At 51.1% G+C, this 18,488-nt stretch overlaps 9 protein-coding genes and 1 non-coding gene across 10 annotated transcripts; 6 read left to right on the top strand and 4 right to left on the bottom strand.

Annotated features, from left to right (window-relative positions):
• Positions 1–230: 230 nt before the first annotated feature.
• P170DRAFT_446796 (proteasome maturation protein) lies at positions 231–1,004 on the top strand (the record flags this gene model as incomplete). Its single annotated transcript, XM_024850830.1, has 3 exons — positions 231–233; positions 360–801; positions 937–1,004. 3 exons carry the CDS (start codon positions 231–233, stop codon positions 1,002–1,004), a joined length of 513 nt encoding a protein of 170 aa, XP_024704322.1.
• A 56-nt stretch (positions 1,005–1,060) lies between these two features.
• Positions 1,061–2,257, bottom strand: P170DRAFT_172662 (uncharacterized protein). Its single transcript, XM_024842623.1, has one exon. The coding sequence runs from the start codon at positions 2,040–2,042 to the stop codon at positions 1,302–1,304; it is 741 nt and encodes a 246-aa protein (XP_024704321.1). The 5' UTR covers positions 2,043–2,257; the 3' UTR covers positions 1,061–1,301.
• P170DRAFT_324356 (uncharacterized protein) lies at positions 2,143–2,714 on the bottom strand (the record flags this gene model as incomplete). The annotated part of the gene is made up of 3 exons (XM_024843332.1): positions 2,143–2,306; positions 2,373–2,456; positions 2,516–2,714. Coding segments are annotated over 3 exons (447 nt in total), but the record flags the coding sequence as incomplete, so codon positions are not given.
• Positions 2,715–5,167: 2,453 nt separating this feature from the next.
• Positions 5,168–6,613, top strand: P170DRAFT_357539 (uncharacterized protein; the record flags this gene model as incomplete). Its single annotated transcript, XM_024844222.1, has 3 exons — positions 5,168–5,399; positions 5,461–6,365; positions 6,428–6,613. The coding sequence occupies 3 exons, from the start codon at positions 5,168–5,170 to the stop codon at positions 6,611–6,613; spliced, it is 1,323 nt and encodes a 440-aa protein (XP_024704319.1).
• A 798-nt stretch (positions 6,614–7,411) lies between these two features.
• Positions 7,412–9,175, top strand: P170DRAFT_356574 (putative MFS monosaccharide transporter; the record flags this gene model as incomplete). Its single annotated transcript, XM_024844160.1, has 4 exons — positions 7,412–7,508; positions 7,564–7,671; positions 7,728–8,268; positions 8,323–9,175. The coding sequence occupies 4 exons, from the start codon at positions 7,412–7,414 to the stop codon at positions 9,173–9,175; spliced, it is 1,599 nt and encodes a 532-aa protein (XP_024704318.1).
• A 1,233-nt stretch (positions 9,176–10,408) lies between these two features.
• P170DRAFT_475343 (uncharacterized protein) lies at positions 10,409–11,397 on the top strand (the record flags this gene model as incomplete). Its single annotated transcript, XM_024853249.1, has 2 exons — positions 10,409–10,818; positions 10,890–11,397. 2 exons carry the CDS (start codon positions 10,409–10,411, stop codon positions 11,395–11,397), a joined length of 918 nt encoding a protein of 305 aa, XP_024704317.1.
• A 119-nt stretch (positions 11,398–11,516) lies between these two features.
• Positions 11,517–11,990, top strand: P170DRAFT_475342 (uncharacterized protein; the record flags this gene model as incomplete). The annotated part of the gene is made up of 2 exons (XM_024853248.1): positions 11,517–11,713; positions 11,768–11,990. 2 exons carry the CDS (start codon positions 11,517–11,519, stop codon positions 11,988–11,990), a joined length of 420 nt encoding a protein of 139 aa, XP_024704316.1.
• Positions 11,991–12,287: 297 nt separating this feature from the next.
• On the bottom strand, positions 12,288–13,637 carry P170DRAFT_356875 (MCT family MFS transporter; the record flags this gene model as incomplete). The annotated part of the gene is made up of 2 exons (XM_024844181.1): positions 12,288–13,247; positions 13,299–13,637. The coding sequence occupies 2 exons, from the start codon at positions 13,635–13,637 to the stop codon at positions 12,288–12,290; spliced, it is 1,299 nt and encodes a 432-aa protein (XP_024704315.1).
• A 377-nt stretch (positions 13,638–14,014) lies between these two features.
• P170DRAFT_455805 (uncharacterized protein) lies at positions 14,015–16,679 on the top strand. Its single transcript, XM_024851568.1, has 4 exons — positions 14,015–14,077; positions 14,138–14,675; positions 14,740–16,353; positions 16,407–16,679. Exons 1-4 carry the CDS (start codon positions 14,040–14,042, stop codon positions 16,497–16,499), a joined length of 2,283 nt encoding a protein of 760 aa, XP_024704314.1. The 5' UTR covers positions 14,015–14,039; the 3' UTR covers positions 16,500–16,679.
• Positions 16,680–17,025: 346 nt separating this feature from the next.
• Positions 17,026–17,097, bottom strand: P170DRAFT_t101. Its single transcript has one exon. It is a non-coding gene; the product is annotated as a tRNA-Arg (tRNA).
• Positions 17,098–18,488: the final 1,391 nt, after the last annotated feature.

Below are 18,488 nucleotides of genomic sequence, written 5' to 3'. Positions count from 1 at the left end.
TTTGGGCGCTGTGCGGCGCCGGAGGAGCTGCCTGCCGCGCGGGCGGTGGGTTGCCTGAATCGCCGATGTCAGAGCTAGGTTGCTTGCTGGCTAACGTACTCCGTATCTTCGGCTTCATCTTCCCTCCAACTTGATCTTTCTGCTAGACTTAGTTCGATTCTGTTACGAGATTGACTGCTTCTACGATTTACATCCACCGTTTATTCCATTCTTTTCACAACACCGCCAACATGGTATGCCCTTCAACCTCAACTTCCCATCCCCGTTACCCAATCTACCTCACCTTCCTCCCATCCATCCATCAACGCCCCATCCCATCCATTCCTCCCCATTCAGTTCCAATCTAACCCCTCAACCAGTCCCTCCGCATCGCCCCCCCAGCCAACCACCCCACCTCCACAAGCAACACCTCGACCCGGCAACAAATCCCCATCTGCCTGCCGCGACCATCCAAAGGCGCCCCCTCGGCTCCGGGCCTCCCCGACACGCTCCGCGAGAAGATCACGCTCCCTGCGCCCTCGGGCCCGCCCTCGTCTCAGACCGGCGTCCCGGCGTCCTCGCACCCCCTGGAAGCCCGGCTGCACGCGTGGCGCCAGACCCAGGACAGCATGAAGATGGAGACGCTGCGTCGGGCGTACGGCATCGCGGAACCCGTGCGCCGCGGCATGGAGCTGAAGCTGGTGCGTGATGGTACCTTCCGGCCGGCTGTGCTGGGCGGCGTCAAGGGCGGGAATGTGCATGAGGATATTCTGGTGCTGGGTGGTCGGGATGCGGAGATCGGTTGGGAGGATGTTTTTCAGGGTGAGTCTTTTCCTTTTCTCCTCTTTTGTTTCCGTCAGGGGGATTTTCTTTTCTTTATGGGCCCGGTTGGGTTGTCATTCGGGGGATTGGGGATATATTTGGATTGATTGGTGCTAATGCTACCTGTGCTTGTAGGAGACGAATTCAGAGAACCGCCTACGTTCCACGACGAGATGGAGAAGAGATTGCGGATGGACCATTAAGCTGGGATCTTGGCTTTGTTCTCTATATCTTTATTATGCGTCCGTCCGTCCTTTGAGTTTTTAATATGATGTCCTTGTCCTCTTCATTGTTCATACAGGTCGCCATTAGGTTTCATATAGATCTAGGCGTGTGGTACCATGACTCTTTCAGGCTGTTTCTTTCGGCTTGCCTAGTCTTCAGCAACTGGGTAGGCTGTTTACGTAAAATAGTGGTCACCTGCCGGGGTCGACAGTGGAAGCCCCGGGGAGCTGAAGGAAATCAGGCGCCAGTGGTTACACACGAATTTGTCACGGAATCTACCACTCGGAATTAATATGAATTATCAGCAAAGTGACGGCTGGAAAAGCCGAAGAAATAGACAGTTTGTACATCAGCTTCTCCGTTAATGGATAGATAAGGAGCAAGCAAACACTATATACTTGCACATACAAGAAATGCGCGGGGGTGTACCCAACCCGCTTAGAGATTGTGCAGCCAGAAGCCCTCATGGGACAGTCAATGGAATAGATACATCCTGCCAAACAATGACGCCCATGACCAAGAAGGAAAGAAATAGGAGAACGAAGGAATTTGCCCGAACGAAAACAAATGAAAGATCCGGTCATATTGTCAATCGGAGAGAAAGCCGAAGATGCTACAGTAAACGAACAGAAATGGTGACAGGTCTGACCAGTCCAAGGAAAGGAGCAACGAAGATTCGAAAATAGAAGTGGGGGTATATAGTGAACCGGGATGCGGACATGAGAAGCATCAAGCTGCTCATGGAATGCAGGCCAAGCACGGGCCGTTCTGATAAAAGTCGGGATGGAAAAAGTCGCAGACGTCTCGGCGCCGAAAGGTAAACAGTCTCCAGAAACGCCGTCCAGCTGACGAGCCAGATATCCTGCATCGAAGCCATCAGACAATGAGTCTTCGCCCAAGCAACTCGAGAACAGAAAAGGCAAACCGAGCAATATAGGCGAGGAAACATGGGGGTAAAGTTGGGGGTTGTTCTTTAGGCCCAATGATGTAAGCCAGCCAACCAGCCTGCTGTACATTGCTGCGGCCACGGTGGGGACAAAGAACAGTCGATCAATGCAGTTTGGATGACCGCGGTCCCCCAATCTTCCAGGTTTGCGGAAACACAAGGATGCCCGTTTATTGAATGATACAGCGGCAACCAGGGCTACGTTGGCTGCCCTCTCCGTCGCGCTGGTATTGTCCCTTGGTTCCCTTGGTGTCTTCGTCTTCAATAACCTCCGGGGGCTTGACGGTCATGTGCACAACGTTGGGAGCGTCATGATTGAATTTGGAATCTAATCCTCCCGTCAGCCTGAGCCATTCGAGCCATTTTTGCCGAGCTAAAAGTAATTATTGCCAATACATACCGGACAGCGGGGCTTTGTCATCAAGTAGCTTCCCAAATGAGATCAATCGGATCGACGTGGGCGACGCCGGTCGGGGTTCCCATTCTAGATGATACAGCGTCAGTCACAATCGTCGCGATGGATTTGGCAATGGAAATAGTTACCCGGTCGCCATCCCTTCCAGATGAGTTCCTTAAGAGTATAGACGCTCATGGCAAAAGGATCGTTGTTTTCCACATTGACCGACTGCTTGCGAAGGTATTTTCCATCAATCTTAAACGGATGTCGTGCCCCGGTAATCAACAGGAGGGTGATCAACAACGACGGACCCGAATCTTCGTCTTCCTTGGCTGAGGGCTCGGATACGGGCGATGACGACTCCGGGACGACTTCGGGGGCGGCTTCAGGAGCTTTGGGTTCGTTGGACTCCTCAGCGGAGTCATGAGTCGCCGGGCGAGCATTCGGCTCGCTGACCTGGGTAGAAGCGACGGGTTCGACGGGTTCGACGGGTTCGACGGGTTCGACGGGTTCATTCTCGGCCGTAGGTTTCGCATCCGTCGCGTCGGTTATCGTATTATCTTGAGGAACGGTCTCGGAGTGGACGGGCGGGATGGGTTCCTGGTCCTGGGGAACCGACAAGAAAGGGGCGAGGGGCGGTAGTTGAGGGGGCAAGTCCAATGAGAGGGTGGGCGGCGATGAGGTATCTCTGGTATGACCCGAGCCGTCTGGCTGCGGATGGTCGTTGGGAGCCATGATGTCCGAGAATGGCGCTGAAAACGAGGGGAGGCGAATTCGACGGCTGGGCTGATGTCGGTCGTAAAAGCAAAGGAGTGCGAGAAGGATCAGGGAGGAGGGGACCGGTCGCCGGGATGGACGGTATTAATCCAAGACGGAGCGATGACCACGACGATGACGGGATGATCGATGAGGGGAGGGAGGGGGAAGGACAAAAGAACGTTCACGGCGAGGCAAAGAGGAGAAGGGGAGAGCCAGCGAGGGCGAGAGGCAGAGGTGAAACGATCCGCGGCTAAAAGAAAGGAGGTCTGGCCGGTGGTCCAAGCAGAGCAGCGCAGAGCAGAATGGAACTCCTTAATTGGGGAGGCTGAAGGAGGCCATGCGACCAGCAGACGTTGTACACGAGAAGTGAAACCCGGACAGCAGAACAATGAACGAATGAACGAAAGACTGGATGGCCGCAGTTCAACCGGTTAGTCTCAGACGGTAGAGTTGGGAGGCCATTGGAAAGACCAGAAAGCAAGAAAGAGGAGAAAGACGCGTTCAATCCGGTTGGCTCGACGGTCCGCGGGTGGGCCGGCGGGTACCGCGAGGGTATCTTCTGGCCGCCGTGAGGGCGACCGGGTACCGCCAGGGTACTTCCTCCTCGCCCAGGATGGACCGGTTTTCTGGCCCTCAATTGACTCTTCGGGATAAAACGACAAGCATCGCGGGCAGTCAGAAGACTGGTGATCATCCTTAGCTCGGGTTACGTGAGGGTGATGGTGACGGTGAACTGTCGATCGGCGTAGCGTGCACACTTCCTGCATTCGCTCCTTTTTTTCCTTCGTCACTCGGAGCTGTCAGCCCCCGGGGATTTCCTGAATCCGGTGGTATACTTGGGTCTACTGGTATACTCGGTGCAGACTGAGTGACGGGGAGATCCGCCTTGATCAAAAGATATACATCCACGGCATCCCGAAATAAGCCATTCTATTTAATTCCTCCACCGGCAGACTAAAATAAGGAGGTTCGTTTTTGCTTTTGATAGGGCAGATAGGGTCCTAAAAATTAAAAATAAAAAAAAGGAAAAAATCTAGACTCCAACCCATATAAATAACTCAATCCGCGGTGGCAAAATGCATGTCTCGAACACGGAGCTTTCGAAAAATAATAGAAACACAAATCCCCTTCTCCTTATCTTGAATATATTAATAGGATTGCTTGATTCCATCCCTGAATTTAAAAATAAAAATTGAATTGTTCATGAACCGCTGCACGGAAGAGTCGGCGAGTGGTGTGGTCATCCATCCCTTTATCTCTCGACTGACACGCAGTCCGGCTCCATCAGAGTCTTTCCAAGGAAACCAGGATATTCAGGAACTCGGCACGTAGCTAGCTTATCCTATTCCTAATTCCCACCCGGTGGACATGCCCTACGGCCCCCATTATTATTCGAGGTCTTCATCGTAACTCCTAGTGCTGCATCACCTGATCGGCCTTCTTGTTGGGCTCAGGAATGTTTCGCTGGCAAATCTTCCCATCCCAAGGCACATTCCCCGTCGATGGATCGTCACTCCCAGAGCTTCTGCGCCTCTATTGGACTCGCCAGCCCGTGAGCATGCTTTCACCGTGACATCATCTCCCTTGGGAACGCCCTTGCAGCTGAGTCTACCAACCTGTTGATGCGGAGACGACAAGCTGCTGGAGCCTGGGTCGTCCATAACAATTCATGCCTGGTAGACCCATGATAAAAAAGTTGAGGATGACCCATCAGTTGGGACAAAAAAACTCTCAAGCTAAACTACGATCGTGGCGAAGGCTAGCAGAGAAAAAAAATTTTTTTTTCCTTCGAGTCAAGTGAGCCAGCTAGCACCCGAATTAGCGCTGTCACGCAACTTAGGGCCGATCTATATTGAGTCTCCCTAATCTAGAACGCGTCTGGTGCGAATCGCCCTTCGATAACGGCTTGGGTTATCCGAGTCATCTGCGGTCAAAATAGTCGCACGACTTTTTTGAGGCCCCCTGGGAGAGGTATTTATTTATCATGCATCCCAACGTCTCCTAAGTGCAGATTCATCCACCACACTTTTTAAAATACCATGTTGCAACATCCCTTGCGAGACTCTGCGCGGCCGCTCACGGGCGGTCGTCGCAAATCCGCCGAGGCGGATCTCGACATCGTTAGTCTCGAACCCGCTCTATTTATACCACCCTGTGCAAACAAACCTGCCGTCTTCCGAGGAAGCTGCATTGTGAATGTGCACGAGAAACTCCCCGTCAAGAGGTTGACAGTAAACCTCCGCGGTGTCTCCCATGTGAAATGGTCTTATGGTAGGCGCCCGCGATGCCGTTGGAAGTATACCCGGACTGACGATTGCCCCCATTCTCCCAGGCCGTAACGAAATGAGAACGTTTACGGATTGCAAGATGGTGCTGCTTGGTCCCGAGACCAAGATGCAGGACAACGCATGCGGCATTGAATCGTCCGACTGCGACCTCAACGGTTGCCATGCAGGCCAAGAGCACGGTCGACTTTGGAACCCCTTCCAGAAGAAATTCCATCCGAGCGGCGCCCGCAAAATGGGCTCCAAGCACCAGGTCCTGTCGCCTGGAATTCATGAATATGGATTTGAGATGGTTCTGCCGCCTCAACTACCGGAGTCGATCTGCGTGCGCGGGAGCAACGTGCAGTACAATGTGGAAGCATGCATCGAGCGACCGGGGCGTTTAAGCCACCCCATCACACAGAACATGCCGATAGTGGCTGTTCACTGCCCGGAAGACGATTTCTTGGAGGATGCCGAGCCAGTCTACATCTCCCGGAATTGGCGACACTTGCTGCATTGTGAGGTTACCTTGTCTAGAAGAGGCGCTGCTCTTGGCGATCAACTGCCCGTGGTTGTCTCTCTCGAGGAGCTGGGCAATGCGAAACTGCAGGGATTGAAGATCTTTCTCTCGGAGAACACGCAGTACCTCCAACGGAACGGGTTGCAATCCTGCTTGGGCCCGTTCAAGCGGGTTCTTCTACACGACGCGACAAGTGACTCTCTGTCCACGTCGTCGCCTCAGCCTGAAGCTCAGGATGATTCTACCGGATCGAGCGACGATAGCACATCGTCAGAGGAGGATTGGAGCTCGGATGCGACCGAGAAGCCGGGTGTTGCCGACGAGAGGAAATTGGAGATCAATCTGTCCCTTCCCAAGGCCATCGCGTTGACGCACGCCGAATCCGACGGCAAGCTCAACATGCACTTTGACACCAAATACCAAAATGTGCAAGTCAGTCACTGGCTCGAGGTAAGCAATCCATGCGACACGCAATGTTTCTAGAGCCCCGGGACTAACCACGGCTTAAATAGTTCGAGTTTACTTTGTCGCGACATGGCTCGACCGGTTCGAGCGACGTCCTGAAGACGGCTCGGGCTCCGTTCGTCCTTCGGTCGTGCTACGCTCACCCGGCCAATGCGTCGCTGCCGTCCTACGATTCTGAGTCTGACGGCCCGACCTACATGACTGTCTCGGCTGCAGAACTGGGCGCCGTGTAACTCCAAACTCCGGATGCCGTGGGTGACCCAAGCTGAGCTTACTAAGGTCTGCCGAAGCTTTTGCCAAACCTCCCAGTCTCAGACTGTGGATGGTGTCACAAATGCCAAACGCGACTCGAGAAAATTGGCATTGCTGCGAAGGGTTACCCACCGAGCTAGAGTTATACTAAAGAATCTTAATCGAGAACTGGAGAACCTTCTCCACCTCCTCCAAAGTCGACGCGACTTTTGGGACCAATGTGGTTGCCGTGAAATGTGGGTATTTCCTCTGCGAACCGGCCGCTAACCCGTCGCCTTACATCATGAACTTGAGCTAATCGTCGTCTCTCTGCAGAATCTCACACACCACCGCATCATCTCACCATCATTGCTCCCAATTATCCGCAACAGCCGTGCAATCCTGCCGAGCTATACCTGGATTGCTTGATTGATCGCTCCAAAGATCCAATCATGGGCTACGGCAGTGATGTCAAGCCGAAAAGAACCTTGGGTGCTGCGAAGTATGTCGGCATGGATGGTCGGCGATCATAGATGGGCTTCAGGGAGAATGGCGAAAAGCACCCTGCGTCGAATCATTACTGCATGTGGCACGCAAGAATTCGCTGCTTATCCCTAGATCTGGTGGCACTATGCCAATGACTCCCTGACAATCTTTATTCATCTACCCCATCTTGATCTTATCCCCCATACTTCTCCATCTTCTCTCCCCATATTTTGTACCCCCACTTCACTTTGTTCACACACCTGCCGTGACCGAAATTTGTCTTCGTCGTGCTGTATATATAGAACACCTTCAATATGGCACCCCCAACCTTTGTGGGAATGTCAGGCAAGAAACTGGGCCTGGCAGTTACCACCATCGCAACAATGGGCTTTTTACTTTTTGGATATGACCGTAAGGTCCTTACTACCCGTAGCCACCCTTGGACATTCGCTCATCATCGCTCTAGAGGGAGTAATGTCTGGAATTATTTCCGATCCCGCCTTCAACGACATGTTCAAGGCCACTGATGGCGATAACACAATGCAAGCCACGGTGACTGCTGTATATGAAGTCGGTCAGTACAATTCTTCGGATTCTGCATGCGAGCGAGCTGACCCTCGATCTCTATAGGCTGTCTATTCGGGGCAATCGTCGCGCTTTGCTTCGGTGAAATGCTGGGCCGTCGCTGGATGGTGATAATCGGCGCAACGATCATGATTGTCGGCGTGATCATCCAAGTGTCTGCTATGCCCAAGTCACTCCCACTCTTGCAGTTCATCTTCGGTCGAGTCATCACCGGCATTGGCAATGGCATGAATACATCGACCATCCCAACGTATCAAGCCGAATGCTCCAAAACCCACAATCGTGGTCTTTTGATCTGCATTGAGGGCGGTACCATCGCTATTGGCACCGCCATCGCCTACTGGATCGACTACGGAGCCCACTTTGGTCCGCAAGACCTGGTCTGGCGATTCCCGATTGCCTTCCAAGTGGTGTTTGGGTTCATCATCATCGTGGGCATGTGGTATCTTCCTGAGTCGCCGCGATACCTCATCGGCCACGGCAAGGTAGAACAAGGCGAACGAGTCCTGGCTGCCCTGGCCGGTACTGAAATCGACCACCCGCACACCCAACTCGAGAAGAACCTGGTGTTGGATTCAGTCCGAGCGTGAGTCCTCCCTTCTTTCTCCAACCTCAGCCCACAATCCTAACCCCCTCTCAGTTCCGGCAGCACCGAGTCCAAATTCAGCGACCTCCTCACCGGCGGCCCCTCGCAGCACCTCCGTCGCATGCTCGTGGGCTCCTCATCCCAAATGTTCCAGCAGATCTCCGGCTGCAACGCCGTCATCTACTACCTGCCCGTCCTCCTCGAGCAGTCCATCGGGCAATCGCACAACTTCGCCCTCCTCATCGGCGGCATCAACATGATCTGCTACGCCATCTTCGCCACCTTCTCCTGGTTCTTCATCGAGAAGATCGGCCGCCGCAAGCTCTTCCTCGGCGGCAGCTACGGCCAATGCGCCGCCATGGTCATCGTCTTCGGGTGTCTGATCCCCGGCGACTCGCAGACCGCCAAGGGCGCCGTCTTCGGCTTCTTCATGTACATGTGCTTCTTCGGCGCGACCTGGCTGCCCCTGCCGTGGCTGTATCCCGCCGAGCTTTCGCCGCTGAAGACCCGCTCCAAGGCTAACGCCATCTCGACGTGTAATAACTGGCTCTTCAACTTCACCGTCGTCATGATCACCCCCGTCATGGTCGACCACATCGGCTGGGGCACGTACCTGTTCTTCGCGGCCTGGAACGCCATCTTCATCCCCATCATCTGGCTCTTTTATCCGGAAACGGCCGGCCGGAGTCTCGAGGAGATCGATCTGATTTTCGCAAAGGGATATGTCGAGAAGATGAGCTATGTGAGGGCGGCGAAGGAGTTGCCGAAGTTGTCGGATGAGGAGATCGAGGCCAAGGCGATCGAGTATGGCATCTTGGATAATAATGAGAAGGTCGAGGAGCGGATGGTCGAGAATCGTCCTGCGACGGGGGCTGAGAGGTCTGCGGATTTGCCGCCGCAGCTGTGATAGAGCTAGAGCTCTTCTCTCCCCTTTGTTATGTGTTATGTGTTATCTAGATAGGTAGAGGAGAGGGTGGGATTGATTTCTCACTGCGCCTTCTTTCTTTCTGGATTTCGTTTGGGCGGCTTGTTGTTTTTGATGTCTTCTGTCTTGAATATAGTATACACCTATATATTAGTTGCTCACGTTTATGGTTTACGAATCAATATCCATACGCATGTTCTTTCAGTTTGTGTTCATTCCTTTCAAATAAACGGGCTTCGATCGAAACTGTCTCAATAGTGGGCCATCGCTCATGAAGACGTACAGGATAAAAGTGCTGGGGCTTATAATGGGGTGTGTGCTCTTCCTCAACCAGATCTGCCGTGGGGAGCAACTTGGTCGGAAGGGGGGAGGGCTTGTAGGGAACGGATTGAAGGATTCTCCTCAGGCACATGGCTACAAAGGGACGGGATGGGTGAGTCGCTGCCCACTGTGGTCGTGTTGAAGGCAGGGGAGGCGGGTATATAAGCGCCCTGTGGATCATGCAAGCAGTGAAACACCGGTGATATAAGACGAGCACACGAGTCAAAGGAACCGGCAAGAGCCTTGACCGCGCCGGAGATTGCAGAGATCCATGCAGAGATCGTTGATGGCCTTGTTGAGCCACTGGAAAAAGATGGCAAGAAGATGAGAAAGTTGGAGGGAAGATCTTCGGCATCCGAGAGTCGGACCTATACGGACAAAGGATCCGTCTCAACAAGTCATTGGGATCGGTGGAGGCCCTGAATCTTCATCTACATCCCAGACAGAACTTCAGCTCCAGCGGATGCTGCGGTCAGATTTGTCAATGTATCTTCTTGTGCTGGGTCTCAGGACAACCGAAGCCTCTGAGAGACCCTAAAATTATATACTATTAATTATCATTAGTATTTAAGAAAGTATACATAAATCTCTTAAATCACTAAAGTTAAGGCCTTTTAGCTTTTAAGCCGCATTCTTAGCCATCCCCGGCGTGCCAAGCACCCGATCTTCCACAGGGGACTGACAACCATGGGTGAGAGTCTAGTGCGTGAATCAGTGTGATGAAAGCTGGGAAGTTGACCGTCCCAGGAATTTGTATTTCTTCTCACCCCACTCAGCTTCCATTTCCGCTCTATCACTTAGAATACTGAGTCAATTTCACTCTTAAATTCTATCTAAAACTGCTACTATCTCTTCGCTCATTTCCTCCATTCTTCTTTTCTACCAGTGCCCAATATGCCGAGAAATGTGGCGCGCGAAAGTATCAACGAGCTGTGGAAGAAGGTCTTTGTGACCAATGACATAGTCTACTCTGAAGACCCCGCGACTATGAAAGAGGTAGATAATGAAGATCTTTCTCGCCATGGAATCGCCCGTATTCCTTTTGAGCTGGAAACTGCAGCAGTCGGGTTGATGCCCAGCTTTCTCTTCAAGCCCCTGGATCTTACCGATGTCAGGGAGCATCGGCCGTCGGAAGAGTCCCTTGAGGCAGCTCAATTTATTGACTACGCGACCCATACCAACCCCGAGGTTCGGCGGGATCAAGTTTGCGGATCCGGGCTCGCGGCACAACTTGCGTATAACCTGGTCACTCAGTGGGCTTTATGTACAGCGGAGCAAGGACTTGTTGTTCCCGTCAATGTCAGGTAAGTTTAGAACCGGTGGCTGTTTTCTTGTCTTTCGAGTGTTTACACGGCCCTAACTGACTATGTCGTAGTATTCCGAACCCGTTCTTTTACCTTTTCGATGGCTTTTTCCGTTATCCATCTCGTCAAGGCTCTTCGACAGCAGCCATGACCCTGGAACCCGCTTGGGAAAACAACCGACCAGTCTACCCTCATGTCATTATAACAACGACACACAATTTCTCCGGTAATGATGACTCTATGCTATGGGGTGAACTAGCGCCATTGGTAGAAGCTGTTTACAGCCGCGCAAACCAGCCTCTAGTCACGGATATGGAGGAGATGGAAAGACTGGACACTAAAGGCGCCCGGGACTTCCCCGGCAAACCCCGGGCCTTTGGAGGGGAAAAGAAGTTTCCAGACTTGATGCTCTCCTTCTTGAATAATCAGCATGGCAGAGTATTCTACGCTCACATGGAAGAAAGGCAGTTGATGGTTTATCAATCGAGGCTGTATAGCTTCCAAACACGTGATGATGCAACTGTGGAGTTGTTTGTTCAGTTTCTGTTGAGCTCGCCGTTGTCTGTGCCGGTTTCTTAGCCGGTCTCTGAGCTGTTTTATGGGTAGTGGGTGTGGTTGTTAGGCCATTCTGGTAAATTGTGAGAATGGGTAACATTTTAAGTGAATGCTTTTTAAGACAAGTGAATCAAATTCCCGTAATGCCGCTCTTCCGGCAGCAACAAGAAGTTCTACACAGAAGGCAACTCCGCCAGAAGCATGGAGAACATATCGTCAACACCGCCCTGATCACCTTCCTCCAGTCCATCAAGGAGCTCATCCCGGAGGCGACGAAGCACTGGTCGGCCGAACAGGTATCTTTCAAGGCCAATTTTGGCACCGGAAACCGGCGACCATGGTATGTTTATCAGTTTCTCTTTGAGGGTGTTTCCGCCATGACTGACATTACCAGGCGCGTTTTGGTAGCCCAGGACGGACCAGAGCTGTACGTCTCTTTCCTGGAATATGGCCTGGCCTGGGAGGAGTATATCACTAAGAACAGAGTTGGTAGCATCTTCCCCGTGCCAGCCGTCAACCTAGCCAGAGTCTGGACATATGGCCCATGGACAGTCGATGACGTGCAGGGCATGCTAGGTTTTGCCAAGATTATTCTGGCCATTTTGCTCCACCCTTAGGGCGCAACATGATGTTTTCTTCCTTGTCTTTTTCTTTTCTTTGTTAGTGTCATAATGGAATCCGGGGAACTCACATGAAAGACCGCAGTAGAAAAGCGTAGTTGTGGGGACCCACTTCATATCCAGGGGCATTACCAATACCTTACCCTTCTTCGACGCAGCGTAGATATCTTACAAATTAGGATTAAGTTCTTCAGTTAGACTAATCAACTAATTAAATAGTCTAGAGTCCCTTAATCTCTGTATTTATCAAGCGTCCAGTGATATATTTAGGGATTCATATATTAATTCAATTAATCAAACTCTTCCAAACATACCCTGAGGAGTCGCCAGTTTAGTCATTAGCCCAACAAATCCCCCAAACAAACACATAGCACCGCTAATCATGGATACTTCGAAGAATCCTTGATAGTGCTCCACGATCACCCCACTCACGGGAGGGCCTATCAGTACCCCCAGAGCGCTGATAGCCGTCCCCATGCCCATATACGTACCCATATCTCGTGGGTCTTGCGTGCAGAGGGAGATGGCTGCGGATGCTCCGGAAATGATGCTCCCGGAGGTGAAGCCAAAGGCAGCCGAATACACGATCAAACCTGCGTTCGTCGTGGCGGAGTCCATGCAAAAGATGATGACGCCGGTGACAATACCCCCAAGAGCGAATAGATTCAGTCGTCCGTATTTGTCGGCCAGGAGTCCCGGGATGATGCGGCCGAATGTCGAGGCCGCGTTGAGAATTGCTGGCATATAGCCTGCCAGCGTTGGGCCCATCCCTCGGGTGACTGCGTATGTGGGGATATAGAAGATTGGAGTAAAGATGCCGATGAAAGTGAAAAACATGGAGATGATAAGGATGATGAATTTTGGGTCTTGGTATGCTTCAGAGATCCAGAACTTCGTGGTCCTTGAGGGTAGACGAGCCTTGACCGTCACAATGGCAAAGGCCATAAAGGGCATGATGAGAAATCCAATGATTCGAACGGACCATCCGAAGCCGAGAGAGGAATTGTTGAGCATCTTGGAAATTGCAATCGGCATTACAATGCCGCCAAGTGAGGATCCGGATACAACTACCCCGATGGCAACGGCCCGTTTCTTGTCAAAGTACTGGAACACTGCTGCGCATGCGGGAATCTGCAGCAGGCCCATGGCTATACCCATAAGGACACCCTGGACGAGAATAATTTGCCAGAAGGTCTTGCACAGGCTCAGCATCATCATAGCGAAAATGTAGACCACGGCTGCGGGTCGGATGACCTACGATCCCGTTAATGGAAGCACTTGATCTGCTCAGGCTAGGGGGCATACCTTTGCACCAAAACGATCAAATAATGGACCTCCAATCATACCTGCTCCAAATTGAAGAAACACCGACAGAGATCCAATCCAGGCGATTCTGTCGGGAGATTCTCCACGGAGCTGGTTTCTTAGATAGTATTCTTGGAACGCGCCGAATGAGTTTGAGAATCCGAGGCAACAGAAAAAGAGGCAAGAACCCCCAGCTGCAACAAGCCAGGCTCTCATTCCACCATCAGGCGCAGGCCCGAATTCTGCATCTTCCTTGTCTATTTGAGGTTGGATACTCGAGTTTTGTTCAACCTTTTCATCTGTGAGCGAGACAGTCGGTTCCGATGTTACAGTCGTCATTTTGTAGCAATCAACTGAGGACTCGATGGACTGTTCAAAGAAACAAACAATCTGGCGCTTCTGCGTTTGGGATACTGGATGATCATCGGCTTCAACCTCGAGGAATCCAGGACGTATATAAATTGCCCTCCAGTTAGGGCTGCGAGGCTGTCTATTACCCGATTAGGCAATGCATCGGAGATGACTAACCCGGACTCGGCAAATGGCAGACAAGACGGACCAAAAGCGCAGTTTTCTACAGTGCCGGAGCCGGGAAATGGCACGCGAGACGGACAACAAACGCAACTCCCGCTTTCAAAAACAAGACCGAAGCCTTCGATCGGAGATAATCTGCAGTGACATGCGACATGACAGGGAAAACATTCCGGAGCTAAGAATCGGCATCAAGCAAGACAGCTGGCGATGGCTGAACCCGGACGTCGACGCAGAAGACCGGCCGTGTGAGTTCGGACCCGCTTGTTGGCTTCTTCCATACCCATACTAACGACAGTCGGCCATAGTTCGTGCTCCCTCTGCAGGAGGCGTAAGCTTCGTTGCAACCGAGAGAATCCCTGTGGCAATTGTATGAAGGCAAGGAACGCTACTTGCGTCTATGAGAACCATTCACCACCTCCACAGCCCCGGCCAACCCAGCCGAGTCTGGTACAAACATTGTCAGGTTTAACCCCCAGTGAGACTGCTTCCAGTACAAGCAGATTGTCGAATATTTCGAGCCATGTTCCTGGTTCCTCAGTGGCCTATTCCACAACTGCACTGTCTCCTGCAAGCCCGTCCTCGACTCATGATGTTGAGCTTATGAGAATCAGAATTAGAGAGCTTGAAGAGCAATTGTCCAAAGCGACTTCTTCAAAATCTAGTCCCCAGTCTCATGCTTCTCCCCTAAACTCTGAAATTGAAACGGCAGCGTCGCAGATGGGTGGGACTTACTACTTTCATCGTGAAAGTAACGTGTTCGGCCCACCGCAGGGCTTGACCCGCAGTGTCACTCATAAAAGCCGTTTCTTTGGTCAAAGTCATTGGATTGTTGGAATGTCTTTGGTAAGGCTTCATTGCTGCTGTTCAAACTCTGGCTTTGGAGGTAATCTGACTCGGCTCAATATAGTTCAAAGACTTATTAGGGTCAGTGGAGCCTCTCGTGCGAGAGGGACTATACGAGGCTTTCACTGGGATGCAGAAATGTAAATCGTTGGCCAGGATTATAAAATCGCAGCGCGCACCTCCCTGGCCCTCGCCACCAACAGCCGACTTACCCCGAGTAGATATTGCCAATGAGCTCGTGAACTGCTATCTTCGGACAACGGAGACAGTGCATCGAATCCTTCATATCCCCACCTTCATTCGGGACTACGAAGCACTCTGGACATCAGAAGCTAAGCCGAGTACGGCCTTTTTGGTTCAACTTAAGCTGGTTTTTGCTCTTGGTGCCGCTACATACGATGATAATTTCTCGCTACGCAGCTCGGCGGTTCGATGGGTATACGAAGCTCTAACCTGGATCTCTGAGCCGGAGTTCAAGTCTCGAATTGGGATTCAGTTCCTGCAGATAGACATCCTGCTCTTGATTGCTCGAGAGACAATAGGTGTTGGCAGAGATTCGGTCTGGGTCTCGGCTGGCGAGCTTCTCAGAAGAGGAATGATCATGGGGTTGCACCGAGACCCTTCACGCCTGCCGAACAAAAGCACCTTCGTTTCTGAAATGCGCAGAAGGCTATGGAACACCATCGTGGAGCTAGCTCTGCAGTCAAGCCTGACTACTGGAGGTGCTCCCCTAATTTCGCTCTACGACTTTGACACACAGCCACCAGCAAATTTTGACGACGAGCAGCTCACAACCGACAGTCCTGTCCCGGGGCTAGAGAACCATTTCACTCAAACATCCATTGCAATCGCTCTGCATAAAACGTTCCCTGCGCGGCTTGCGGTAGCGAAATTTCTCAACGACATCAGCTCTCATGGATCATATGAGGAGCTCCTACGACTTGACGCAGACCTGCGAGCGTCATATAGAGTCCTCACCCGCACCCTTCATGGATACGAATCAGGCAGTGAACCCTCCCCTTCTCAGTTTTCCACCCGTATGGTCCACTTTATCATGCACCAGTATGTATCTGCTCTTCACAAACCCTACTTCGGCCCAGCTCTACGACAGACGGCGTATGCATTCTCCCGGAAGGTGGTCGTCGAGACTTCTCTCAAAATCTGGTACGCGGTATATCCAGCGTCGTCGTTCACGGGCTCCCGCAGTGGCAATGCCGCTTTCTCATCAGACCATGACGACTTCGCCAGACTCGCAGTCTGCGGCAGCGGCTTCTGTCGCACCGTTGCCCTCCAGGCTACTTTGCTTATTGCCTGCGAACTCCGAACCCAGCTCCAAGAGGACGAAGGTCTAGGACCCGTCACCTTACGACCGGACCTTTTATCCGTGATAGAAGACGTGAAGACCTGGTGTGTACGATGTATCGAAGCCGGAGAAACAAATATCAAAGCGTACCTGCTCGGATGCGTGATCGCTGCACAGGTCCAGGGTCTCATGCGAGGACTTGGCGCGGATGAGATCCCGCAGCTTCTTGCCAAAGCTGCAACCGAGGCCGGGGATACGTCTTTGTCTATACTCGAACGAATCGCGGCGCAGGGTCAAGCGAATGGGGCCTTGGATACTCTTCCTCCGATATCTTTGGACACACCTTCTGATGGATTGGGAGATTGGGATTTGACGGTAAGTTCTCTTTAAGACTTTTCATCGAGTGCAGCTGCTTACGGTTTGATCAGATGGCTGATGCTTTGTTTAACCCTGGTAACACGGAATCGCTAAGTTGGGCGTTCAATGACGAGGCGATGCAGGAAGTTGCTTCGTGGTGGTGAAGATCAAGGACCTTCTGTCTCTTGTAATGATAACTTGTGATACCTAGGCACGGTAATGTGGTCTGTTTTGAGCCCTATTCTTTTTTAAACATGTTATGTTGGACTGGGTGTTTTTGCAACAGTATTTGTATCATAGCGATTCCTGTGTTTGGGAAAAATGTTCTTTTGGGAAGCACCCTCAGTCCTTTTCTATTTGTCCCCATTATATTGTACACAATTCAACTGAGGATCCAGATTATTCTAACGAATGGTTCAACACAACTATGATCCCAAAAATAAAAGCCCGGTGCGGCACATACATAAGCGCATCTTAGACCTGGGCAATGATCTCCTGCCGTGTGAGCTTATTTTGACGCCGTTTGGGCTAGGAATCAGTACAGGATTTTTGAAGATTGATGTCATATGATTACGGGAGACCAGTTCATTGGATAAAATAAAATACAAACCAGCAATTACATTTAGTTTCTTGCGATTTTGCTGAACGCAATTCTGACATCCAGGAATCCACACAAAAAAGCAAAAATATTGACCGACGCAGGGGTCGAACCTGCAATCTCTTGATTCGTAGTCAAGCGCCTTGCCATTGGGCCAGCCGGCCTTGATATCTTGGCAACTTGACAACTTGACTTTATATTCCCCAATGAGCTCCAGCTAGAAGGAGTGAATGTAGCAATGTACCTGCTGGTGTGTTGCATCTGTCTTCATCTGTGATAGGGGACAGCGTATTCGTCAGAGAAATTTGTTGGCTGTGTCTTCTAGCTCCACTCATGGGTGATTGCAACAGGTGACCCACACCTATTCTCGGACAACTGCCAAATGCAGAGCAAGTAACGAAATATATCTTGGTATAGCCTAGTAGGTAGACACGCTTACCCTGCGCCATATTCTAGTCAGAGAAGTGCTACAACAGACTTTTAGGCTCCTTATATACTCGGACTCTAGCCCGGGCATTAGAGCATGTGTGGCTGCTGCCATTCCACGTTGGTAGTACTTCAACACTTCTTGCATTATGGTATGGCTGTTATGTGCAATGACTGACCCTGTGAACTACGCAGTAGTGTAGAGTAACCTTTCTAGCCTCTTTCTCGATAATTCCGTCTTTGGCTCCTCTCATTGATGTCCGTACTGATGTGCAATTGTCATCTATACGAGGCCAGTCCGAAATAAAACAGGTGGCATGTAGTTGAACAGATTATTATTAAGAGAGAATCTCGCCAGAGCCGTCATGCCAGAGAACATATACTACCCGTTCCTTGTCGAGCCCCGAACGGTTTCAATCCATGAGCACAAGGATGAATCTACTACACTATTAGAGTCAATTACTACCAATAACGAAAGTAGGAATATTTCGAAAAAGACAGTACCGTAGAGCTGCCAGTTATTCTAGTTTTTGAGGCTCAAAGCTCAGTGGCTAGCTGCAGAAACCAGGAGTCCAGTGCTGTCGCTTCTCGATCTATTTGCTTATTGAGAAATACCACTGCACTGGGGAATTTGACAAATCGAGTACAGTGCTTTTGCGGAAGAGTATGTTAGGAAGCACAGGAAGAAAGAAAGAGACTAAATCGAGAGGATGAAGGTTCTTGTCAATTTATTTACTATCTATCCCAATACAACGTTCCTAGCTCTAATTCCTTTCTGCAGTGAATGGACACCTTCGGGCTTTTCCAATTATCGAGTCTACCTTGAAGCTTAGTTTGTAGCTCTTAAGAATTCTGTTCTACTCCCGCCTAGAGGCTTCAAATGGCTTTTCTGGTAAATCATTCTATCTAGATCTGCTATCTCTCCTTTTTCTCGTCGGGCTCTCTTCATGCTGACCTTGTTTGACTTGAGGTTATTTATAGGGTCTATAATCTCGTTTTCGCTTTGCCTCTTCTCCCCTTCCATGTCAACACCGGACAAGCTTCATACTCATACAACAAGCATGATAGAAAGCCTGCTTGCAATACAGCAGGTGCAGATACAGATTCATTAGCTGTGAGTGCAATTGAA

This window comes from Aspergillus steynii (assembly GCF_002849105.1).
Source record: "Aspergillus steynii IBT 23096 chromosome Unknown P170scaffold_4, whole genome shotgun sequence".
Classification (NCBI taxonomy): domain Eukaryota; kingdom Fungi; phylum Ascomycota; class Eurotiomycetes; order Eurotiales; family Aspergillaceae; genus Aspergillus; species Aspergillus steynii.
Note: the sequence above shows the minus strand (reverse complement) of the source record. Positions and strands in the feature narration are given on the sequence as shown.

Coding starts and splice junctions, on each gene's coding strand:
- P170DRAFT_455805 (XM_024851568.1), top strand. CDS start 14,040: ATGGCTGAACCCGGACGTCGACGCAGAAGACCGGCCGT. Junction 14,676..14,739: donor GGATTGTTGGAATGTCTTTG/GTAAGGCTTCAT, acceptor GGCTCAATATAG/TTCAAAGACTTATTAGGGTC. Junction 16,354..16,406: donor TGGGAGATTGGGATTTGACG/GTAAGTTCTCTT, acceptor CGGTTTGATCAG/ATGGCTGATGCTTTGTTTAA.
- P170DRAFT_172662 (XM_024842623.1), bottom strand. CDS start 2,042: ATGTACAGCAGGCTGGTTGGCTGGCTTACATCATTGGGCCTAAAGAAC.